At 44.1% G+C, this 21187-nt stretch overlaps 2 protein-coding genes across 2 annotated transcripts; both read right to left on the bottom strand.

Annotated features, from left to right (window-relative positions):
* Positions 1–11533: 11533 nt before the first annotated feature.
* Positions 11534–12356, bottom strand: LOC127310189 (acyl-acyl carrier protein thioesterase TE3, chloroplastic-like). The gene is made up of 4 exons (XM_051340881.1): positions 12257–12356; positions 12015–12124; positions 11807–11902; positions 11534–11721 (listed from the first exon to the last, which is right to left on the bottom strand). The coding sequence occupies exons 1-4, from the start codon at positions 12354–12356 to the stop codon at positions 11614–11616; spliced, it is 414 nt and encodes a 137-aa protein (XP_051196841.1). The 3' UTR covers positions 11534–11613.
* Positions 12357–16440: 4084 nt separating this feature from the next.
* On the bottom strand, positions 16441–17607 carry LOC127310188 (acyl-acyl carrier protein thioesterase TE3, chloroplastic). The gene is made up of 5 exons (XM_051340880.1): positions 17357–17607; positions 17149–17249; positions 16937–17046; positions 16735–16830; positions 16441–16650 (listed from the first exon to the last, which is right to left on the bottom strand). Exons 1-5 carry the CDS (start codon positions 17605–17607, stop codon positions 16537–16539), a joined length of 672 nt encoding a protein of 223 aa, XP_051196840.1. The 3' UTR covers positions 16441–16536.
* Positions 17608–21187: the final 3580 nt, after the last annotated feature.

Genomic DNA, 21187 nt, shown 5'->3' on the forward strand with positions numbered 1-21187 from the left:
GCGGTGTCGATGGAGGAGCCTTCCGAGGGCACTTCCCCGCTCCGGCGGCGTGCCGGAACAGAGACTCCTGTCCCCCAGATCTTGGCCTCGCGATGGCGGCGGCTCTGGAAGGTTTCTGTGGTTTTTGTCGAACGTATCAGGGTTTTCGATCCAGGGGCTTTATATAGGCGAAGAGGCGGCGCAGGAGGGTCGAAGGGGCGACGACACCATAGGGCGGCGCGGCCAGGGCCTGGGCCGCGCCGGCCTAGGGTCTGGGGGCCCAGTGCCCCCCCTCTGGTCCTTCCCGGGTATTCTGGATGCTTCCGGTGAAAATAGGAACTTGGGCGTTGATTTCGTCCGATTCCGAGAATATTTCGTTACTAGGATTTCTGAAACCAAAAACAGCAGAAAACAGGAACTGGCACTTCGGCATCTTGTTAATAGGTTAGTTCCAGAAAATGCACGAATATGACATAAAGTGTGCATAAAACATGTAGATAACATCAATAATGTGGCATGGAACATAAGAAATTATCGATACGTTGGAGACGTATCAGCATCCCCAAGCTTAGTTCTGCTCGTCCCGAGCAGGTAAAACGATAACAAAGATAATTTCTGGAGTGACATGCCATCATAACCTTGATCATACTATTTGTAAAGCATATGTAGTGAATGCAGCGATCAAAACAATGTATATGACATGAGTAAACAAGTGAATCATAAAGCAAAGACTTTTCATGAATAGCACTTCAAGACAAGCATCAATAAGTCTTGCATAAGAGTTAACTCATAAAGCAATAATTCAAAGTAAAGGTATTGAAGCAACACAAAGGAAGATTAAGTTTCAGCGGTTGCTTTCAACTTGTAACATGTATATCTCATGGATATTGTCAACATAGAGTAATATAATAAGTGCAATATGCAAATATGTAGGAATCAATGCACAGTTCACACAAGTGTTTGCTTCTTGAGGTGGAGAGAGATAGGTGAACTGACTCAACATTGAAAGTAAAAGAATGGTCCTCCATAGAGGAAAAGCATCGATTGCTATATTTGTGCTAGAGCTTTGATTTTGAAAACATAAAGAGAGCATAAAAATAAAGTTTTGAGAGGTGTATGTTGTTGTCAACGAATGGTAGCGGGTACTCTAACCCCCTTGCCAGACAAACCTTCAAAGAGCGGCTCCCATTTTATTTTATTTTTGGATGGCACTCCTTCCAACCTTTCTTTCACAAACCATGGCTAACCGAATCCTCGGGTGCACACTTAACAATCTCATACCATGAAGGAGTGCCTTTTTATTTTAGTTTTATTATGATGACACTCCTCCCAACCTTTGCTTACACAAGCCATGGCTAACCGAATCCTTCGGGTGCCGTCCAACAATCACATACCATGGAGGAGTGTCTATTTTTATTAATTAATTTGGGACTGGGAATCCCATTGCCAGCTCTTTTTGCAAAATTATTGGATAAGCGGATGAAGCCACTAGTCCATTGGTGAAAGTTGCCCAACAAGATTGAAAGATAAACACCACATACTTCCTCATGAGCTATAAAACATTGACACAAATCAGAGGTGATAAATTTTGAATTGTTTAAAGGTAGCACTCAAGCAATTTACTTTGGAATGGCAGGAAATACCATGTAGTAGGTAGGTATGGTGGACACAAATGGCATAGTGTTGTTTGGCTCAAGGATTTGGATGCATGAGAAGTATTCCCTCTCGATACAAGGTTTAGGCTAGCAAGGTTATTTGAAACAAAAACAAGGATGAACCGGTGCAGCAAAACTCACATAAAAGACATATTGAAAACATTATAAGGCTCTACACCGTCTTCCTTGTTGTTCAAACTCAATACTAGAAATTATCTAGACCTTAGAGAAATCAAATATGCAAACCAAATTTTAGCATGCTCTATGTATTTCTTCATTAATGGGTGCAAAGCATATGATGCAAGAGCCTAATCATGAGCACAATAATTGCCAAGTATCACATTACCCAAGACATTAATAGCAATTACTACATGTATCATTTTCCAATTCCAACCATATAACAATTTAACGAAGAAGAAAACTTCGCCATGAATATTATGAGCTAAGAACACATGTGTTCATACGAACCAGCGGAGCGTGTCTCTCTCCCACACAAGCATGATGTAATCCAATTTATTCAAACAAAACAAAAACAAAAACAAACCGACGCTCCAAGCAAAGCACATAAGATGTGACCGAATAAAAATATAGTTTCAAGAGAAGGAACCTGATAATTTGTCGATGAAGAAGGGGATGCCTTGGGCATCCCCAAGCTTAGACGCTTGAGTCTTCTTAATATATGCAGGGGTGAACCACCGGGGCATCCCCAAGCTTAGAGCTTTCACTCTTCTTGATCATAGTATATCATCCTCCTCTCTTGACCCTTGAAAACTTCCTTCACACCAAACTTCTCATAAACTTCATTAGAGGGGTTAGTACATAATCAAAAACTCACATGTTCAGAGGTGACACAATCATTCTTAACACTTCTGGACATTGCCCAAAGCTACTGGAGTTTAATGGAACAAAGAAATCCATCCCACATAGCAAAAGAAGCAATGCGAAATAAAAGGCAGAATCTGTCAAAACAGAACAGTCCGTAAAGATGAATTTCTAATAAATACTTCCGTTGCTCAAATCAGAAAACTCAAAACTAATGAAAGTTGCGTACATATCTGAGGAACACGCACGTAAATTGGCATATTTTTCTGATTTTTCTACAGAGAGAAAATCCCAGATTCGTGACAGATAGAAATCTGTTTCTGCGCAGAAATCCAAATCTAGTATCAACCTTCGATTAGAGGCTTCACTTGGCACCACAAAACACAAAACTAAGATAAGGAGAGGTTGCTACAGTAATAAACAACTTCCAAGACACAAATATAAAACAAAATACTGTAGCAAAATAACACATGGGTTATCTCCCAAGAAGTTCTTTCTTTATAGCCATTAAGATGGGCTCAGCAATTTTAATGATGCACTCGCAAGAGATAGTATTTGAAACAAAAGAGAGCATCAAGAGGCAAGTTCAAAACACATTTAAGCCTAACATGCTTCCTATGCAAAGGAATCTTGTACACAAATAAATTCATGAAGAGCAAAGTGACAAGCATAGGAAGATAAAACAAGTGTAGCTTCAAAAATTTCAGCACATAGAGAGGTATTTTAGTAACATGAAAATTTCTACAACCATATTTTCCTCTCTCATAATAACTTTCAGTAGCATCATGAGCAAACTCAACAATATAACTATCACATAAAGCATTCTTATCATGAGTCTCATGCATAAAATTATTACTCTCCACATAAGCATAATCAATTTTATTAGTAATAGTGGGAGCAAATTCAACAAAGTAGCTATCATTATTATTCTCATCATCAAATATAGGAGGCATATTGTAATCATAATCAAATTTATCCTCCATAACAGGTGGTAACAAAAGACCAATATCATTATAATCATCATAAATAGGAGGTAAAGTATCATCAAAGTAAATTTTCTCCTCAATGCTTGGGGGACTAAAAAGATCATGCTCATCAAAACCAGCTTCCCCAAGCTTAGAATTTTCCATAGCATTAGCAACAATAGTGTTCAAAGCATTCATATCAATAACATTCCCATTAGCATGCATATAAAGTTCCATGGGTTTTTTAATTCTCTCTTCAAACACATCATGTCCTAATTCAAGATAAAGTTCATAAAGATCTCTCATATTTTTGTTGTTTTCCATTATGCCTTACTAGTGTAAACAAGAAACAAAAAGATGCAATTGCAGGATCTAAAGGAAATAGCTTCGAGTACTTACGACGACGGAAAATAGCTTGATAGCCGAGGTCCGGAGTGTGAGTACCTTTTACCTTTCCTCCCCGGCAACGGCGCCAGAAAATAGCTTGATGTCTACGTTCCCCCTCCTTTCCTGTAGACAGTGTTGGGCCTCCAAGAGCAGAGGTTTGTAGAATAGCAGCAAGTTTTCCCTTAAGTGGATCACCCAAGGTTTATCGAACTCAGGGAGGAAGAGGTCAAAGATATCCCTCTCATGCAACCCTGCAACCACAAAGCAAGAAGTCTCTTGTGTCCCCAACACACCAAATAGGTGCACTAGTTCGGCGAAGAGATAGTGAAATACAGGTGGTATGAATATATATGAGCAGTAGCAACGGTGCCAGAAAATAGCTTGCTGGCGTGTAGTTGATGGTGGTAGTATTGCAGCAGTAGTAACACAGTGAAACAGTAAACAAGCAGTAGTAACGCAACAGTATTTAGGAACAAGGCCTAGGGATTACACTTTCACTAGTGGACACTCTCAACATTGATCACATAACAGAATAGATAAATGCATACTCTACACTCTTGTTGGATGACGAACACATTGCGTAGGATTACACGAACCCTCAATGCCGGAGTTAACAAGCTCCACAATAATGCTCATATTTTAGTAACCTTTAGTGTAAGATAGATCAAAAGACTAAACCAAGTACTAGCATAGCATGCACACTGTCACCTTCATGCATATGTAGGAGGAATAGATCACATCAATATTATCATAGCAATAGTTAACTTCGCAATCTACAAGAGATCATGATCATAGCATAAACCAAGTACTAACACGGTGCACACACTGTCACCTTTACACACGTGCAGGAGGAATAGAACTACTTTAATAACTTTGCTAGAGTAGCACATAGATGAATTGTGATACAAAACTCATATGAATCTCAATCATGTAAAGCAGCTCATGAGATTATTGTATTGAGGTACATGGGAGAGATGAACCACATAGCTACCGGTACAGCCCCGAGCCTCGATGGAGAACTACTCCCTCCTCATGGGAGCAGCAGCGGTGATGAAGATGGCGGTGGAGATGGCAGCGGTGTCGATGGAGGAGCCTTCCGGGGGCACTTCCCCGCTCCGGCGGCGTGCCGGAACAGAGACTCCTGTCCCCCAGATCTTGGCCTCGCGATGGCGGCGGCTCTGGAAGGTTTCTGTGGTTTTTGTCGAACGTATCAGGGTTTTCGATCCAGGGGCTTTATATAGGCGAAGAGGCGGCGCAGGAGGGTCGAAGGGGCGACGACACCATAGGGCGGCGCGGCCAGGGCCTGGGCCGCGCCGGCCTAGGGTCTGGGGGCCCAGTGCCCCCCCTCTGGTCCTTCCCGGGTATTCTGGATGCTTCCGGTGAAAATAGGAACTTGGGCGTTGATTTCGTCCGGTTCCGAGAATATTTCGTTACTAGGATTTCTGAAACCAAAAACAGCAGAAAACAGGAACTGGCACTTCGGCATCTTGTTAATAGGTTAGTTCCAGAAAATGCACGAATATGACATAAAGTGTGCATAAAACATGTAGATAACATCAATAATGTGGCATGGAACATAAGAAATTATCGATACGTTGGAGACGTATCAACTATCTATCATTGTGGGGAGTTGGAACACTTTTTGGGAAAACTTTAGATGTGGACATGGCATTCACTCGCAAGAACAAGGTGCTAAGGACCAAGATTGGGTGCTTGGGCAGTAGGCTTATTCCTTCTGATAGTGATGTGTTCATTAGGAGGGGGTTTTTTAAACTCCTTTTTGAGGTGGAGACAAATCAAGGATCTCAGGAAGTGAACATGGTTGATGCTAATAATGGTAATAATGGGAATGATGATGCACATCAGGATCAAGGGAATGTTGGGGGTGGGCAATCTATGGATATGGATCACAAAAGGCATGAAGCGGATGCTACTTCCAATAACAATGGAAATGATGTCTCAAATGCGAATAATGGAGTAGAAGGGATGCAAGAGCAATTTCAGAATTTAGATTCTATTCATTGAGTGTACATCTTAATACTCCAGGTTCGTCCCCATCTGTTTCAAAATCGGACGAAAATAAGCTTTTTTATTAGCCATTATCGCATGTTCAAACTCAACCACTAAAAGACATGTTTTGCACTGATTTCCACGCATATGATGGTGGCAGCGGATCTGCTTCGGGATCCGAGCTGGTCGGGCTTGGGGAGATGGGCTCTGTGGCTGCCATTGGGCGTTGCACGGGACCAGCAAGGACGGGGCCAACTGGCGCTACACGCCGATGCATGCAGCAGGGAAGGCAACCTGGGGAGCTGCGCAGCCGACAACAAGAGCTGGGCCACAGTGCTGCAGCAAGCCCATTGGCTGCAAACCAGCTGCAGGCTAGGTCCCCCCTATCCGCTGCAGGTGATAGTGTCGACATTGCGCAGACTGCTGCATGGCAGTCGAGCTGGAGCGGCCACGTGGGGAAGCGGTCAGCCGCAGCTGTGGTCTGGCGTCACCGTATCTCTCGCCCGTGCAACAGAAGATCCTACCACGCATAGATCCGCTGGCTACGTCAGGAATAATTGGGTGCAGTAATGATGAGCCAATGATGTCCAATGATAAGGTGATGATTGCTGAACAAGTCTCAGATCCTTTGGGATCTTCTGTGCAACAGGTTAATGTACACAAAGGTATGAGTTCAGATGATTCAAATTTTAAAGTGGTTTTGGATATTTTTGGGCCGGGGGTGGTAAAGTCTACATCAAAAAATTATATCATGGGAGTAACACTTATGATGCAGGTGGGTCTTCTAAGTCCAAATTGGTTGACTCGTTGGATCAACCAATAGATGGAGCCAAGGGAGTTTTCAAAATGGATGCTAAAGATGATGTGCATACAATGGGTCTTCATGGAAGGATGGGGGTTGCCTCATCTATGGAGATTAATGGTGATTCTCTTACACATGTTTCCGATTCTCCCATTATTGGTATACCTACATTGTCTCTTTCTCTAATAGAGAGTTCACCAATCATACCAGCTCAACCAACTTTGGGGGACATTATTGCTTTTGGGGGGATTCCAAAGGCTTCCACTGAAGTGAGGTCCAGCTGACCTAATGTGGATATGACTCAGATGGAGAAGGCCATGAGAAACACATAGATGTGTGGGACTTCTTGTAGTCCAGGTAAACCTTTTGTTCCAAAATTCTCTATTATTAATATTCCAGATGTTGAAATTATTCATAGAGCATAGCGGTTAGGAATATCTTTAGGCTTAACGGAGGGGGAAGTGACAAAATCGATCAAGGGAATTAAATTGGTAGAGGAGGACCGAATACTTACAATGTTGCAAAAAAATAAGTCTAAACATATGAGTTCCGAACATGATTTATCCACACTTGTAATTTCAAAAGTTTCTACTCTATGTGAGGATCTAGTAGAGGAGGATGATGCCCTATTGGGGGTAGAGGAATATGTTGAGAATCTTAAGATCATTGTGGGAGAAAAGAAAATAAGATAGCGAAAAGTTTATGATACCAACAATATTCGCAAAAGTACGAGGAAACGAATTAAAAAACAATTTTCTTAATGCAGAATATTAAAGGCATAAATTGGAATCCGGAGGGTTTTGGGATATTGCTAAGCATTTGTTTATCAAAGAGGAAATTAGGGAGCATAAGTTAGACTTCATAGCCTTGTTGGAGACTGGGAGATCTAACTTCTCTATACCTTTTTTGACTCAACTTGCTGCGGGATATAATTTCGTCTGGTTTTGTCTACCACCACATGGTCGTTCTGGGGGTATTCTAGTGGGAATAAACTCAGATACACTTCATGTGTTAAAGGTTACAACTGGAGATTTTTGTGTAAAGCTCCAAATTAAATGCAAGAGAGATGGTTTCGAATGAATTTTGGTGCCGGTCTATGGGGCTGCCCAAGATGCACACAAAGCTGAATTTTTAGCCGAATTGGTAAGAACTTGTGAATCTGAAACACTACCTATGTTGATAGGGGCTGATTTCAATATTATACGGAAAAGGGAAGAGAAAATAATGACAATTTCAGGGCAAGATGGCCTTTTGTTTTTAATGCAATCATTGAGCACCTGAATTTACGTCAAATTGCACTTACGGGGAGACAATTTACATGGGCAAGTCGTAGGGATGAACCTACATATGAGAAGCTTGATAGAGTTTTAGCATACATCTCTTGGGAACAGAAATTTCCTTTAGTAACAGTTAGAGCTTTGACTAGAGCTGATTCAGATCACACTCGATACTTATTGATTCAGGGGTAAAGGCACATCTGGGAAATAAGTCAAAATTCCCTTTTGAGATACATTGGTTGCGACAACAGGGTTTCTTTGATATGATAGTAAAGGAGTGGAAACCGGTTTTTGGTGGGAGCGAATCCAATGGAGACTTGGTTGAATAAGTTGAGACATATAAGAAGATTCCTTAAGGGATGGGCAAAAAATCGAAGTGGAAAGTATAAACAAGAAAAATATCGACTGTTACATATGATTGATCAGTTGGATTTGAAAGCGGAAACAAGTCCTTGGAGTTTGAATGAAAAAGAACATCTAAATAAAGCAAATGAGAGTTTAAATAAATTAAGAAGGGATGAGGAGTCTAAATAGGCTCAAAGGGCAAAAGTTAAACATATTCAGGAGGGTGGTAATAATACGAGATACTTTCATTTGATAGCAAATGGTAAACATCGAAAGAAGAAAAAAATTCAACTAGAGCAACAGGATGGAACTATTGTTGGGGAAGATAATCTTAAAATTTACATTACTGAATTTTATAAGAAATTATTTGGGACACCGGTGCCAAGTAATATATCTCTAATGGAGGAAGTGATACATGATATCCCACAAATTTCAGCGGTTGAGAATGAGATCTTGAAAGCTCCTTTTACTGAAGAGGAAGTCTTTGAGGCGATCTCACAGATGGAGCTCAATAAAGCTCCTGGTCCGGATGGTTTTCCGGCGGAGTTTTATCAAAAAAAATGGGAGGTAATAAAAGATGATTTGATGACGTTATTTGTTCAATTTAGTAACGGGGATTTGCCCCTATACAAACTGAATTTTGGTGTTATAACACTTTTACCCAAAAAAGAGGATGCGGTCCAAATACAACAATATAGACCTATATGTCTATTAAATGTGTGCTTCAAAATATTTACTAAGGCTGGTACAAATCGAATATCGGGGGTTGCCCCAAGAGTTATAAAACCGACTCAATCAGCCTTTATGCCTGGAAGAAATATTTTAGAAGTGGTGGCCATTCTACATGAAACAATTCACGAGCTTCATAATAAAAAGATGGATGGGGTGTTGTTTAAGATAGATTTTGAAAAGGCTTATGATTAAGTGAAATGACCCTTTTTACAACAAACCTTAAGAATGAAAGGCTTTGCTGCAGAATGGGGGAACATAGTCAAACAGTTTGTTCAAGGAGGGAGTGTAGGTGTCATGGTGAATGATGATATTGGTCATTATTTCCAAACAAAAAAGGATTGCGACAAGGGGACCCTTTGTCCCCAATGTTGTTCAATATTGTAGTTGACATGCTAGCCATCTTAATTGAGCGAGCAAAAGAGGATGGTCAAGTAGGAGGACTCATTCCACATCTTGTTGAGGGTGGTATTTCTATACTACAATATGCGGATGATACGATTCTTTTTTTGGAACATGACCTCCAGAAAGCAGTTAATATGAAATTAATTCTTTGTTTGTTTGAGGAGCTTTCAGGACTTAAGATTAATTTTCATAAAAGTGAAATTTTCTGTTTTGGAAAGGCCAAGGATGAGGAAGAACAGTACAGGCAGATCTTTGGATGTGATGCTGGAATACTTACCTTTAGTTACTTGAGTATCCCAATCCATTACAGAAAACTTAGGAATTCTGATTGGTATCCGGTGGAGACCTGATTTGAGAGTAAATTGGGATGCTGGAAAGGGAAATTACTATCCTATGGTGATAGGCTAGTCCTTGTCAATTCAGTTTTAACTAGCTTACCTATGTTTATGTTGTCCTTCCTACAAATACCTGTTGGGGTAAAGAAGCGTCTGGATTTCTATAGATCTAGGTTCTTTTGGCAGTCTGATTAGAATAAAATAAAATATAGACTCACCAAGTGGAATATAGTTTGCCGACCCAAGGATCAAGGGGGATTAGGTATTGAGGTACTTAAAATTAAGAACAAATGTTTATTAAGTAAATGGCTCTTTAAACTTTTGAATGAAGAAGGGGTGTGGCAGGAGTTATTACATAATAAATACCTAAGGCATAAGACTTTATCTGAGATACTGGCTAAACCTACTGACTCTCCCTTTTGGAAGGGATTAATAGGAGTCAAGAGGGAATTTTTTCTAGAGGTTACTTCCAAGTGGGAAACGGGAGGAATACCAGTTTTTGGGAAGATGCTTGGTTAGGAAAAACTTCGTTAGCTCATCAGTATCCGTCCTTATATAATATTATACACCACAAGAATGTTACAGTTGCTCATGTGTTAGCTCAAACCCCTTTGAATATTACTTTCCGTAGGGTGCTGTGAGGTAATAAATGGAGTTGATGGTTACAACTATGTCGAAAATTGATCAGGGTTAACTTGAATGATGATAATGACGTATTTAAGTGGGAGTTGACATCCAATGGGTTGTTTACGGTTAAATCTATGCATAAGGATCTTATGAATGCCATACCCCTTTTCTGAGAAAGTATCTCTGGAAGGTTAAAGTTCCCTTAAAAATTAAGATTTTCATGTGGTTCTTGAGTAACAAGGTTCTTTTAACTAAAGATAATTTAGCAAAGCGACAATGGAATGGATGTACGAGATGTTTTTTTTGTGGGGATCAGGAGACTATCCAACATCTTTTTATTGATTGTCTTTTAGCTAAACTTCTTTGGCGTACGGTTAATTTCACGTATGATCTTCCACCTCCATCCAATATTATCAATATGTTTGGTAATTGGTTAAATGGAGTAGATAGACAATCTAAAGCTTTTATCTGGGTGGGGGTTGCAGCTTTATGTTGGTCTATATGGAGGACGAGAAATGACATCATCTTTAACAACAAACATTCTTTCCACTTCTTGCGGGTTATCCATATGGTGGCACATTGGGTTCAGCTTTGGTCCCTCCTTTCGCCGCAGGGACAGCGGGATGCCATGCCTTCTGGATGCATACAGCTCCAGATGGTCGCTCAGGATATCATGTGCGAGGCTGACTGGCGACATACTAGGAGGCTATGTTGATGAGTAGTCATACTATGTCTTTATTTTTTCGCTGGTTGATTTTTGTATCAATTCTCAGTGATGCGTGAGATGTAAACTTTTTAAGATTTTGAACTTTTTTTAATAAAAGGCCGTGAAGCCAGGGCACATCCCCATTTCGAAAAAAAGAGAAATCACGGTCATGGTAGACTAACAGCTGATATTTAAACCATGTAAAAAACAGTTGATATTTAAATCAGCAGTAGCAAGGTCAAGGGTATCTTAATGAATGTTGGCTTCCACACGTTTTTCGTTTCTTTTGTAAGCAAATTTCCTTGTGCAAAGTTTTATCTAAAATGATAATTTTATAATTATGTACACTTTTTTTTTTGAGAGCAACCACTTATATTTCATTAATTATTATCAAGTTACAGGAACACACAAACGTGGAAATTGAAAGACGGGCCAGGAAAAAACAGTTGTCCTGGAAACGTTATATGTAGAACCCCAAAGAATTGGAAAATACAGAAACATCCTTATTGTTTGCTACACTCGCCATGTTGCTGTTAATTCCATCTTATTAAACTTTTTTCCTCTTAATCCTATGATGAGAAGAATTGCTGCAGCTTGGACGACATCTCGGGGAAGACCCGAGTCGGGCGGTGATCCTTGTTGAGGCAAACGGCGGTGGCCGTCACTTCCAGAACGAGCTGCCATTAGAAGCGAGCGATGTATCAACCAATACTCTAAGCAACAACACACTAACGCTAAAGATCACACGTATGCAGATATTACCTCGCGCTCCGGCAGCGTTTCGATGAATTGCTCGAAGCGTATCCTCGCGCCCTTGATTTGTACAACCCTCACCCCGACGACAAACTTGCCACCGCGCTGGAAACAAATGCAGATGTAGTGAGCGCGCGTGACGATGATTATTAAACCTCGAGAGAATCCAGCCGTTTAGAGACTTGTGACGCTGCATAGCTACGCGCATTACCCTTACCCTTAGAGGCGTGCGGTACTTGAGGTTCAGCTCCGACAGCGCCATAGCGTTGCCGGCGCATACCACGGAGGCCGAGCTGATGCCAAGACCCGTAAGCAGCTGCTCTCGAGCTGCAGAGAAGTTTTACAAATCGAAGATATGGATCAAGGAGGAAATAGAAGTAGAATAAGTCGAGCCAGCTCTGAAGAGCAACAGAGATATCGAGCGAGCGTTGGGGCGCATGCAAGCTAGCTAGGCCTGACCATTATCAATGTAGACAGGGTAGACGACGTGATTCACGACTCCGTATTGGTCAAGTTCGCTCTCGCGGACGCTCATCTCCAGCTCAAAGAATTTGTCCATCCTAATTGAGTTGCATCCGAAACAAACATAGCAAGCGTGGTAAGAGATTCGACGTGTTCCACCGACGGATTCAAAAAAGGGTTGAATTGAAGTGGGAGGAACCTTAGTTTTGTATCCTGGTTGCTGGAGATGGCTTGAAGGGATCCTGCGGTAGAGGCAGCGTCGGCGGACAGGGTCGTCGCATAGCAGCGGGACCGATGTGAGTGACCGGAGAGCATGGAGAGGTTGCTGGAGCAAGAAGAAGCTCTAGCCCGAGCATGGATCAGGGAAGGTGGTGGGTGGTTGCTGTTCGGAGCGAGATGGGTAGCAGCTGGTTGCTTCACGCACGGTAAATGAGGATGCATGGTGGTCATCTCTACTGGAGTACTGGAGATATGCTCATATGCAGGCATGCCCGTTCTATATATATTGAGTAGGAGTGTGCGTGTCGCTCTCCACCAAGCTTCTTCACTTCCTAGTTCCTTCCATGTGTTCATTGAACGGCGTTGCCATTGACTCGAGGCAGCGAAACTGTCGCGAACCGGCTGTTCCGCCACAACTCCGTGGGCGGGCCTGTAATAGAAAATCTCGCGCGTGGGCCGTGAGTCCAAAACGCGCGGCACGGCCTGCCAGAGAAGGACCGAGATCAAAATCGCAGTCGGTTGGCGTCAGCAGTGCTCGCAGGATTAAAAGTGGCGTGCTCCTTCAACGATGCTCGCGGCTGGTTAACGAACCGCGCGCTATGAATCAAAATATCCTTTTGTTTGTTTCTGTTGTTAGGGGTAATCCTCTGATGTAAAACCCACGTTCGGCTGAGTCTATAACAACTGTCTCGTGCGGTTCCTCGCTCCCGACTCTCATGATCAGACACGGCCCTTGGTTCGTGTCCCTTCTGCTTATATATAAACCGATGGAGAGCCTCAGACCCCGACCAAGTAGCCGTGCCGCCCGGCTTTCTCCACCGGCGCTTCATCACCTCCCATGGAAAGCCATCGCGGAACCTTCTTCTCCCCCTCGTCGATTCGACGGAGGGGGTGTCGCCACCACAGAGCCAGGCCGGGGCCATTGCACGGGAGCCAGGGCCGAGGCCAGTGCCGGGGGTGCAGCCGCGGCGGGCAGGTGTGGGGCGCGGGGCGAGGAGGAGCCTCCGCCGCCGCCCGGGAGGGGGCGGGAGAGGAGGGGGCGAGTTAGGGTTATAAGATCTTACTTGACTGTTTGGACGTTAAAAAAAAATTGTGATTGTAATGTACTTATATAAGTCAACACGAGCATTATTGCTAGTCAACTTAAACATAAGAATATCAAGACAGGCTTAATTGTAAAGAGCCTCAGAGATGCCATGTGTAGGCATGGAATACTTATTAGACAAAATCAGAAAACAAACTGGATATGTGGAAAACCCACATCTTAACTGAAAGCTTGAGACTACTCTTGGTAATGGGCGTCGTAGTTATCTTTCAAATGATATCCTTATACCACTCCCCTAGGGTTTTGAAGGCTATTGACAAGTTCCATAGAGGGTTATGTGAAAAGATACTGATATTGTTAAAGGCAGACACTGCTTGTTAATTGAAGACTATATTGTTAAAGGCAGACACTGCTTGTTAATTGAAGGCTAGGAATTCTAAACCTGGATTTCATGAACACTGCCATGCACGTGCGCTTGTCATAGAACCTGTGAGCTGGCGACCTAAAACCATGGTGATCGCTCACTACACCCATGGAGGAACAAGTCAGGCATACATTTAAGGCCGCAACAATTGTCGTCATATGAAAAGGCCAAAGTTTTTCGTTTGGAATGGCAATTGGCTAATTGGGAAAACAATAGAAGACATTGCTCCTTACATATATCAGTTGATAAACCCTCTTATTAAGGCAAGCAAAACTGTGGCGGAAGCGGTCATTGACGGCGCATGGATTGATGACATTAAGAAGGCGATCAATATCCAAGGTTTTCTGCAGGTTTTGGCAATATGGGAAGACATAAATGATATCCACTTAAACCAACATTCAGAGGATATATGAACATGGACATGGACATGGGAGGCCAAAGTTTGTCTCACATCTAAATCAGGGCGCCTCTACGATGCAACATTGCGGTGTGGTTGTTCATCTGAGAAACAGTTTGGACAGAAAATCGAGTAGCAAATTGAGGACTGCCCCCGCAAAGAGAAATGTATTTTCTGGAAAGTGGCCGAAGAAAATCCTCAACACCTATTCTTGGGATGCGCGGTGAGCCGGTGAATGGTGATCAACATCATCTGGAGACTGTAGTTCGGTGCTGAAATGGGCTGATCTTGCGCAAGTTGTTCCGGTCAATCACCAAAATCTGAAAACCTGGTGGCAGCAAGCGTCGACAAATATCCAGAACACAAACAAGAAGAAACTGAATATTGTCATCCTTGTTTCATGGTCGATCTGGAGGGAAAGAAATGATCAAGTGTTCGACCATGCTTACAAAATTGATCAAATCAAATCTGAAGCAAGGTTGTGGTAATTAGCTAGGAGGTCACTTCAGTCTGTAGGAAGTAGTTTTGGCTGCCTAGTTTTGTAGCTTAGTGTATTTTTTTGGCCAGGTCAGGTCACGTTTAATTTTGTAACCATGATTGTACTGTAGCCCTTCTGGGGGCTTTCTCTTCTTCTTAATATATACATCGCAGGTCTTCTGCATGGTTCGAAAAAAAATGCCATGTGAGGACACGATTTTTTTTTTCGAAATGGGAAAATATCGCCCCAGCTTCTGGATCCAAAGGATGCACACGGCTTTTTTATTAGATTATTCACGAAACCTTACAAGAAAAAATACAAAAGATCAAACTCGAAGCAACCTTACTATACCTACAGTGGGATGAGGAGGGTGACAATACACCAACTCAAATCATCCAAAACTAAATGCCTTCTCAGACCGCCCAATAGCAGGTGAGAAACACATCCAGTTAAACAGACTCTCAGCGCACACCAACGCACACGCCACAGGAGTTGCTCCCGCTGTCTTCCTCGACTCCATCTTCAAGAGAGATCAACGCATTAACCTTGCAAGACCTGCCGTCGATGCCACCATGATGCCAGACGGCTCCACCCTCCTGCACGTATACATCATCCCGCATATGTCGTCGATACCCTGCAGCACCATGCCACTGAGACTCAGCGCCAACAATGTGGTAGATGAACACCACTCCACCGAAGTCCGCCAACATCCAGTAGCTGCTCCAAAAACGATGCCCCAAGAGGTAGAACGACGCAGGACGCGCCGCCATCGTCCGATCCGGGAGACCCGGACCTAGGGTTTCCCCCGGAGCAGCACAGTGAGAAACCGCAGACTGCGTCGATGATGCCTTCAAGAAGGTTGCGGTGCGACACGTCGCCATCGTCCGCCAACCGAGGTCGGAACACGGTTTTCACCGGCAGCCGCGCATCCCCAGCTCGCCGAGTGTAGTGCCAAGACGGGCAAAGATGACGCCTTCGACAAGGTAACGACGTCGACCGACGCCGCCATCATCCGCCAAGACCGAGGTCGAGGCTCAGTTTTCACCGGCCGTCATGACACCCCGGACTGGATCACCATCGCCGGAAACATGTGTGAGATCCCATGATCCCCCACACAGGACTACTAGCCTGGCCGACCACCTCCGACGAAGAAGAAGGCCGCCTCCTCCATCGAACCAGAGGTTGCTGCCCCGGGCGTCCTCGAACCGCGGGAGAAACCCAAGGTCACCACCCCGCACCAGCGAGAAGCGGAGGAGATGGCGCAAACCGTCCCACCACCAGCCACTACCGGTGTGCCACCGACGGGAGGCAGGGGAGGCCGCAGCACTCTGGCCACCGCCGCCCCTTCTTCCTCCGACCGCCGCCGCCCCGCCATCACACGGGATGGAGGAGGTCTACCGCCGCCGCCGTCGAGGGGATGACCCAGCCGCCTTCCCATCCGCGTCAAGAGGGAAAGCCCCCGCCGCCGCCACGCCCCGAGGTCTTTGCCCCGGCGGCGCTGCCGGCGGCGGCGGCGGCAGGAGGAGGAGGGTTGGGGTTGGGGGCGGCTAGGGTTGGGAGGGGTTGGGGGCGGCTAGGGTTGGGGCGTCAGGGGTTAGGGGCGGCTAGCGTTCTCATGTGAGGACACGATTAACTGTACATTTTATTCATCTGAGAATTTGCAAAGCATGCCCATCATATTAAGGTTAATTCTATATTTTTAAACTTTTTCCTCTTAATCCTGTGATGAGAAGAACTGCTGCAGCTTGGACGACATCTCAGGGAAGACCCGAGTCGGGCGGCGATCCTTGTTGAGGCAAACGGCGGTGGCCGTCGCTTCCAGTACGAGCTGCCATTAGAAGAGAAAGATGTACCAATCAATACTCTAAGAAACAACATAAACACAGTAAGATCACACGTACGCAGATATTACCTCGCGATCCGGCAGTGTTTCGATGAGTTGCTCGAAGAATATCCTCGCACCCTTGATTTGAACAAGCCTCACCCTGACGACAAACTTGGCACCGCGCTGAACGCAAATGCAGATGTAGTGAGCCCGCGTGACGATAGTTAAACATTGTGAGAGGCGTTCAGAGACTTTTGACAGTACATAGATATAGGCGCACTACCCTTACCCTTAGAGGCGTGAGGTACTTGAGGTTCAGCTCCGACAGCGCCATAGCGTTGCCGGCGCATACCACGGAGGCCGTGCTGATGCCAAGACCCGTAAGCAACTCCTCTCGAGCTGCATAAGTTTACAGATCGAAGATATGGATCAAAGGGGGAAAAACCAAGCTAGCTCTGAAGAGCGGAGGTATCGAGCGAGCGTTGGGGCGCAAGGCCTAACCATTATCAATGTAGGCACAATATATGACATGATTCACGACTCCATACTTGTCAAGTTCGCTCTCGCGGACGCTCATCTCAAGCTCGAAGAATTTGTCCGTCCTAATTGAGTTGCATCGCAAAACATAGGGAGAGATAAGAGATTGGTCTAATTTAAGTGTTCCACCGAAGAATTCTTTCAAAAAAAGGGTTGAAATTGGGAGAGGAACCTTAGTTTTGTATCCTGGTTGATGTTTTTCCTGGAGATGCCTTGGAGGGATCGCGCAGAAGAGGCGGCAGCACACATGGTCTTGACATGGCGGCGGGACCGATGTGAGTGACCGGAGAGTATGACGAGGTTGCTGGAGCAAGAAGCTCTAGCCCGAACGCGGAGCAGGGAAGGTGGTGGGCGCTTGCTGGTAGGAGCGAGATCAGCACCTGGTTGCTTCACGCCCGGTAAATGAAGATGCATGGTGGTCATCTCCCTGGAGATATGGACGCATGCCCCGTCCTATATATATATAGTACGAGCGTGCGTGTTCCATTCTTGCCGTGTTTGTATGCTTTTCGTGAGCTCATATGAGTAATTCATCTCTATCAACTAATCCCGAATGGCACACAGAATTTTTAGAGAAAAATGGACAAATGCTGCTTTATGATGCCCTTTTTGAGAAAGCAACACCAAGTTGGCTGGGGTGTACCAGCTTACACACTAAAGTCTAGAATTTCGTGGGGATCCCAGCTAAGCAAAAGGAAAACATCCCACATAGCTATAAATCCACAAGCAATAACACTCAACATCCACGCAAGGGAAAGGCCGCTAGCCGAGAACAAGAAGTAAAAGAAATATCAAGCTTTCCGATCACCTAATCCGGCGCCTTGGAGAAGAGACCAAGTGCATGCATCCTCCTCGCCACTGGTTGCAAGGTCTCCACCAGGCTTCTTCACTTCCTTTCACGCTTTCTCACCAACATACATGTCGACTGTGTGAGAGAAGAAATCTATTTGAACAGAACGCTAAGTGGCGAACTAATGATTTTGTTATAAAAGCGACAAGCAAATAACGAAGAACGATAAAGGAACACACGCAGGGGATACAAGATTTAACGTGGAAAAACCTCTTCCAACACAGAAGGGGAAAAAACCACGGACACCAGCCAGCAAAACTTCACTATATCGGGGAGTGTTTACAAATGCCGTGGGTTATCTTATAATCTGATAAACCCTAGCCGGTGGCTTACAAGATGTATATATAGGCGGTGTCAACGCTTCGGCCCAAGCCTACCGGCGACGGGCCTCGCTCCGCTCGTCAGAAGTTAGCCTCCGTTTAGTATATGAATTTGGATCATAATACAACAGACTTTGTTGTTGAAAAAGCCGTGAAGTAGGCAATGTAAGCCGTGTTGATGCGAAGAGCAGTAATTATCTCCTTTCGAGCTGCGGGAGGTTATGAATCCAATTATCCAAGATATGAATCAAAATGAAAAATAAGCCGAGCACTGAAGAGTTCAGATATCGACCGGGTGTAAGGGGCAAGGGCTAACCTTTCTCCATGCAGACACAATAGATCGCATGGTTAACGACTCCATACTGGTCAAGTTCACTCTCGTGGACGTTCATCTCCAGTTTGAAGAATTTGTCCATCCTGATTGAACCGCATCAACAAAAAATGTAAGTCTCAAGGTTTAAGTGAGATATTGTGGATAAGAGGCCTCCTACTCGAGTTAAAGGCATCGAAACAAGGGCCTCTAAATTCGTTGCGTGGCATCAAGTTTGCCATTTGCATTTCAAATAATCATGTTCAACATGATAGAACCAATCATGTAGAGATAGACAGGTTCGTCAAGGAAAAATTGGATGCCGGTATTATCAAGATAACTCATGTTAGTTCAGGGCAACAAGTTGCCGATTATCTAACAAAAGATCTGGGGTTTCTACAACGCAATTGGGGTTTGTTTCGTGATGAGGTGGTTCGAGATGTTCAAGTCTTTTTTAGTACTGGTATAATGCCTCAGGAGGTTAATGATACGGCAATTGTGATGATTCCAAAGAAGAATGATCCGGAGGAGTTAAAGGACTACAAGCCGATTGGGCTCTGTAACGTCGTTTATAAGGTGGTCTCTAAATGTTTGGTTAATTGCCTCAGACATTTTTTATAGGATATTATTTCACCAACGCAAAGTGCATTTGTCCATGGACGGTTGATCACTGATAATGCATTGGTAGGTTTCGAATGCACTCATGCTATTCAGTCCGGGTCTTCAGCAAGAGCAAAATTTTGTGCGTACAAGTTGGATTTAGCAAAGGCATATGATCGCGTTGACTAGGGTTTTCTCGAGGGGGTTTTAGCGAAGAAGGGCTTTCATAGTCAATGGTTTCAGTGGGTGATGGCTTGTGTGATCACTGTCCGCTACTCTATTCGCTTTAACGGACATATGTTGGACTCCTTCTCCCCATCCCGTGGTCTCCGCCAAGGTGATCCCTTGTCGCCTTACTTATTTTTATTTGTGGCTGATGGGCTCTCTTCTTTGATTAGAAGGCAGGTTGAGGTTGGGGCTCTTCGCGAACTCCATATCTGTCGTCGTGCTCCAAGAGTTTCCCACCTTTTGTTTGTGAATGATAGTTTATTGTTTTTCGAAGGATCAGTACAATAAGCCTTAGTCATCAAAGAGGTACTGGACAATTATGAAAAGAGTACTGGGCAATTAGTAAGCATGGGCAAATGTTCTATTATGTATGGAAACCAATGTCCTGCTAATGTGCAACGGAAATCAAGGATATTTTGAAATATGAGACTGTTACTTTCGAGGAAAAATATTTGGGACTTCCTGTTCCCGAATGGAGAATGAAAGGATCAAAGTTCCTTCCCATCAAAGGAAGGTTATCTAAGCGGGCATGTGATTGGAGTGAGAAGTACATGTCTAGCGGTGTAAAGGAAATCCTTATTAAATCTGTTCTACAATCTCTAACCACTTATGCTATGGGAGTATTCAAATTTCCCGCTGGTTTGACCGAGGAACTCTCTCAGATTATTCGAAATTTTTTGTGGGGAGATGAGGAAAATAGGAGGCACATGCATTGGATGTCCTGGGATAAGATGACACGGCCTAAATCATATGGAGGAATTGGGTTCCGAGACCTCAAGGTCTTTAACAAAGCTTTGTTAGCTCGGCAAGCCTGGAGATTAATTCAATATCCGGACAGTCTATGTGCTCGACTATTAAAGGCCAAGTACTTTCCTTCTGCAAATTTGCTTGATACTGCATTCATCTAGAATGCTTCTCCGACGTGGCAAGGCATTGAGTTTGGCCTGGAATTACTTTAAAAAGGTGCCATTTGGAGGATCGGTTCGGGCTCTAGTGTAAGAATTTTTCGTGATAACTGGATTCCCCGCATAGATGCCCCAAAACTCTGTGGGCGACGGAATGGATCTCGCATACGTTGGGTTTCAGAGTTAATAGAACAAACTAATTGCACATGGAATGAAAGGCTGGTTCGTGAGTGATGTCTCCTGCTTGATGTTGATGCTGTTCTGGCCATAAAACTTCCTGCACGGGCTTGCGATGATTTTATCTCCTGGTTACCTGAGAACAATGGGACTTTTTCAGTGAGGTCTGCATACCGGCTTGGTATCCAACAATCCCTGGACGATTTAAGCCGTGGCCAAAGTAGTTCGGAACCGAATGGAGAAAGGAAGATTTGGAAGGTGATTTGGCAAGCAAAAGTCCCGCAGAAACTTCGCGTCTTCGCATGGAAGGTGGCGACATCAACTCTTGTTGTTCGTGTAGGGCTACAACGTAGGATCACTAGTGTTGATCCCATGTGTCCGATTTGTGGTAATGAACTAGAGGACTCTCACCATGCTTTAATTCGGTGCACTATGGCTCGAGCTCTTCGTGAAGGTATGAGACTCAAATGAAAGCTTCCGCCTGAGGCTGACTTTGCCTATACCGGTAATGACTGGCTACTGTCTCTGCTAAACAAGTTACCTGAGAGAACTAGAGCTGAGGTTATTTTCCTATTTTGGAGGACATGGCACCACCGAAATAATATTGTACATG

The sequence above is a fragment of the Lolium perenne genome, chromosome 6 (assembly GCF_019359855.2).
Source record: "Lolium perenne isolate Kyuss_39 chromosome 6, Kyuss_2.0, whole genome shotgun sequence".
Taxonomy (NCBI): Eukaryota; Viridiplantae; Streptophyta; class Magnoliopsida; order Poales; family Poaceae; genus Lolium; species Lolium perenne.